Source organism: Poecilia formosa, unplaced genomic scaffold, assembly GCF_000485575.1.
Source record: "Poecilia formosa unplaced genomic scaffold, Poecilia_formosa-5.1.2 Scaffold309, whole genome shotgun sequence".
Lineage (NCBI taxonomy): Eukaryota > Metazoa > Chordata > Actinopteri > Cyprinodontiformes > Poeciliidae > Poecilia > Poecilia formosa.
The window spans coordinates 57,287-62,144 of record NW_006800248.1 but is presented as its reverse complement, the minus strand read 5'-3'; the positions used below and the strand labels follow the sequence as shown (position 1 = coordinate 62,144).

The 4,858-nt window shown below is 43.4% G+C and overlaps 1 protein-coding gene across 2 annotated transcripts in view; it reads right to left on the bottom strand.

Annotated features, from left to right (window-relative positions):
• Positions 1–1,146: 1,146 nt before the first annotated feature.
• Positions 1,147–4,858, bottom strand: part of zbtb26 (zinc finger and BTB domain containing 26) — a 7,057-nt gene continuing 3,345 nt past the window's right edge. For both annotated transcript variants that reach the window (XM_007572832.2, XM_016661087.1), the window contains exon 2: positions 1,147–3,635. In XM_007572832.2, the coding sequence (XP_007572894.1) occupies positions 2,264–3,604 (1,341 nt within the window). In that variant the 5' untranslated portion in view covers positions 3,605–3,635 and the 3' untranslated portion in view covers positions 1,147–2,263. The remainder of the gene's footprint in view (positions 3,636–4,858) is intronic.

Genomic DNA, 4,858 nt, shown 5'->3' with positions numbered 1-4,858 from the left:
GAGGAATATGAGAAACATTTAAAGAGTCTTCAAGTCCCTTATTAGCTCATTTATCAGCTATTTACCAGAGTCAGGGAATAGGTGTGGAGGGAGCTCTATAAGACAGACAGATGTTTCTGTAGGATACTCAGTGGATGTAAAGAGCTTTTGTAATTAATTCCTCACAACAATGTGTTAAATATGGCAAAATCAGAGATTTAGAACTATCTAGATAGACTATATTTATTTATTTCATTTTTTTACCTGTTTTGGGGACAGATTTTTTCCCCCCCTGCATTGATTAACTTTATTCAAATTAAAAGGCTAAAAATCTTCTAACGTGTCCATTGTGAGATTATGCTACTGCAGAAAGAACTTTTATTTTAATGCACTTTGCACATTTTTTTTTACCAGTAGTGCCAATAAGTCTGTTTATATCTGCAAATAAAGCATCTGATAAGAAGAGGCAATGTTTGAATTTTCATTTTTTTCTGAGAACTTTTTATTTCATGAACAAAGAACAGAGACAATGTCATTTTGGTCCAATGTTACCTCTGATATTACGTCTACAGAAAACAGCTCATGTCATACAAACAGTTTCTAGCTCCACAAACGACAGAAATATCCTGCAGTACAACATTTTAGTACCAACGCTCCTTCAAGTTTCTTCTGCTAATGAATTTCCTGTTGTCATATTCATACAGATAACGAACAGCTACATATGTTAAGCACAATATACAAACAGATACTGTACATTTGATTTTGCAGTGTTTATTTTTTTTAAGGTAACACACTACACATAGGGCCAGGATTCATTACCAGAAGATCTTCAGTCATTATTGTTTGTGGTTCAGTGTTTAAGTTTCAAGTATGACACAAAGGCATCTGCACTGTATTGTACACAGAAAAAAACAGTCCACATTAATGAAGCCATGGTGAAGTGCAGATATGGTTGTTGTCTCCATTTTAAAGCACACAGCTGAATCCTGACATTTACTTACACAGAATAAAAAGACACAAACACAATTTATTTTCTCTGTCTGAAGTTAAATCAGAACAAACTTAACTTGTTTTAGGCTAGTTAGAATTACCAGCATTATTTCTATTTGCTAAATGCCAAAAAACGCAGCAAAACTTTATTTTGTAGATTTTATTATTATTATTTTTACTTTCTTTGAACTCAGAAGTCAGAGGTTAGCATACATTTGGTCAATATCAGGGGTAACTGTTTTATTAAACTGTATGAGTTGAGTTAAATCTTTTGGGTTTCCTTGCTCAAATGTCTCCCAATAGTTTGCCGGAGTTCTGGTTTGTTCCTCCTAACAGAACCGGCATAACCCATTACCCCTAAAGCGCTTTGGGGTCCTCTGGACTGAATAAAGAGCAGCACAGGCCATTCACCACGGACCACGAATGCAGCATCTGGAGATTGTTCCTGAATTGAACCAGATCTGGGAAGCTCTACAGTTCTCTTCCTGATAGAGCAAAGTGCAGTGGTCACTGCACTTTGTGCAGTGACCTTCCAGACTCACTGCACAAAGTGAAGTGTAGAACAAAGAACAGGATTTTACCAGGCCAGTGTCAAACAGGAAAGCAGTGGGTTTCAGATGTGGCCTTAAAATACATCCATCCACATGTGTGTCTCCAAATAACTCAAATGTGTCAGCTCAGTTAATCTATTAGAAGTATGCAAAAGGAAACCCAAAAGGTTTGACTTAAGTGATGCAGCTAAAAAAAAAAAAGGATTCCTGATACTCAACTGTATTCAAACGTCTGTTTGAAATAAGTTATGAAAAAAAATCTTCTTGCCAAGTTTTTGTTGTTTAGCAAATAGAAATAATTTAGGCAATTCTACCTGACCTGAAACAACAGACATTTGGTCAGACAATAATAAAATAAAAACAAACAAAAGAAATGTTTGTGTCTTTTTATGCGGTGCAGGGTTTCCCCCAGTGTTTTATAAGCCTGACGGGACACCAGGCTTTACTTGTGCCCCTACCAGGCACAAGTAAAGCTTAATTACTGAAGTAATTAAGTATTTTTATACTTAAGTATTTTTATAATGTTTGCAATTTTTAAGACGTTATTTTTGGTGTTTTAACTGAAAAACACGATGGGCCACTGGCTGATGACTGCCCTAGCTACCAACCACAGGGCTTAGCAAGTTTTCTGGGGTAAACCTTGCGGTGTATGTAAACTTCTGGTGTCAACTGTACAGGCTGACCACAGTGAGGATCTTTGAAAAATCAATCACCTTACTTAAAAAAAAAATTTAAAAAAAACTTTACATTCGTCCAAAATCAAACTCCAGTCCGCCCTCGTGCAGACTGCCCTCATTTGCGTTGTCAAAGCTGTTCTTGCCGTGGATCTGTTTGAGGTGCTTGCGCAGCACGGGCTTGTGAGCAAACACCATTTCACAGTAGTTGCAGCGGTGCGGCTTGTCCCCGCTGTGCAGGTTCAGGTGATCCAGCAGCGAGCACTTCTGGGTAAATGTCTTGCCGCAGATCTTGCACTGGAAGGGCTTGATCCCGGCGTGGACACGCATGTGCCGGTGCAGGTTGCCCTTCTGCGTGAAGGTCTTCCCGCACAGCAGGCACATGAACAGCTTGTGCATCTTGAGGTGGTTGGCGTAGTTCTCCAGTTGCCGGAAGACTCGGGCGCACTTGGGGCACTGGTGGTACCACTGCAGAGGCTTGTCGTAGCTCCGCTGGTGTCCGACGTGCTTCTCGGTGAGCGGGGACGAGGGAGGCGGGCTGAGCGGGTAACCCGCCATGCCCGGCGGAGCCGCCATCTCGCTGCCACGGCTGTCCACGGTGGAGTTGATGAGCGAGTGCTGCGGCTCCGGGGAGTGCAGCGCGGCTGGGGGGCTAGCGGAGAAGTGGCCGGTGATGGTGTTCTCCGCTACGTCGGTCACAGATTCCACTTTCACTATGGTGATGTCGTTATCCACCAAACCGGGTCTCGGACGCCTCCGCCACACCTGGACGGGGCTCATGGACGGCTGGATTATGACATCGTCGTCCTCGTCGTCGTCACTCTCGACGTTATTGTCTCTCTCCACCTTTCCCATCACCACCGCCTCGTCCTCCTCCTCTTCCTCCTCGTCCTCCTCCTCTCCCTCAGGTACAATCCGCACCTGAGACCGCTCCTGCTCCCTTTGAGCCTGGGAGGACGGACCCTCGTCTCCCTTTTCCCTCCGCAGGTCCAGATCCACCTCCAGCTGGCGTGAGGCCTGAGGTTTGATGAACTTGTTGAGGGCTTGGGTGCACTGCTCCACGATGTGGCCCATTTGGAGGAAGCTGGCCACCGTCAGGTAATGCACGAGCTCCAGCTCAGGAAACTCCAGCTGGCCGGTGTAGCAGGAGAGCAGCAGCTGCCGGCCAACTTCCGCCTCCTGAATCATGGAGATCTGGACCTCCCTGGAGTCCTGCTGCAGGATGAACTGGTCCCTCAGGAAAGACGAGCCGGCAGCAAACACCACTTTGTGGCCAGGGACCTCCAGCTGGTTGATGCGAACGACGACGTCGCAGAAGCGTCTCTGGTGTCGGAGAAGGTTCATCTTCTGCAGCATGGAGTCCCCAAACGTGGCGAATCGGAACTGCAGGATCACCTGGTTCTGGGCCATAGTGGACCACTGGGCAGCCGCAGCAGCACACCTGGCCAGGACAGATTCAAACAGAGAATCAGCCCCACAATGACACTACTGTTGACAACAGTTACTATGTCACACTGCAGTCTCAGAGGACTGTTTTCCATCATAGAAGACACCATGTTTGTCTAAGCTAATTAATTTGGCTAAACATACATTTATTAGCTAACAAATGTCGCTAAATGTACATTTACATTTTATTGGAGAGGAGGGTCNAGCGGTGTGTTTAAGAAAACCCTGCACACACAGGACTGGATACGTTTTCTGTGCTAACAGCTTGGCCTGGATAGATAAGTTTGTGTTGCATGTTTGGGTGAATTGGGTCATTTTGACTTTCATTCTGGTTTGATATAGAAATTATTGTGTCGCAACAATTTTTCATTGGAAAACGGTAAAACAATTGAAGCCATAAGATAAAACTCTCAAATGTGAAGTGTGAAAAGAGTAAAAAAGGTCAAAAGACAAGTTTAAAAAAAAACAAAAAAAACTGTCAGTCATCATATTGCAAGGTATTTTTTGAGTCTCTGAGAGATTTATCAAAAATGGATAACAAGCACTTCATTATCCTTTTTCTTTCCCTTGGATGTTGGTAAGGTTTTGGCTGCATGTCGTCTTCACCTCAACACCTGCACAGACCAGCCAATCAGAAGCACACCAGACAATCGCCCCAAGAAGGAAACATCTACCTGGAGCATTCTCAGGCTAAATCTCATCAGTAATGCTCAAAAAACAATAATCAATAATACAATAATAACAATGATAATAATCTCTGGAAAGTTATCAAGATTATCCGGGAGGAGAGACACACAAACATCTTGGAGGAGGCTGGTCTTCCTGCCATCACTAGCTACTCTTCCATTGATATAAGGTTTTTGCGCTAGGATGAAATGGTTCTAGTGGCCGTATCAAAATTACTGTAGTTCACAAAAATGCAACAGAAATCCTTTTTTTGTTTTTTTTGAGCCACACAGGCCATGTGATCAACAAGTGGATGTTACTACTGCCGGAAAAGACAAACAAGGCGACAGGAAGTGGAAGGAGGAGGATGACGCGGCATGTTTTTAATGACTTATTGTGTGAGCAAATTTATTCACGTGTGATTTCAATTGCGTTTCTTATTTAGTGGAAATACCGCAATTGCGAAATTGTTTTTTCGACGTTAGCAGAATGCCACATTAAACAAATCACGCCTCATGAAACAAGTTCTACCAAGTTTTATGACAGCAAAAC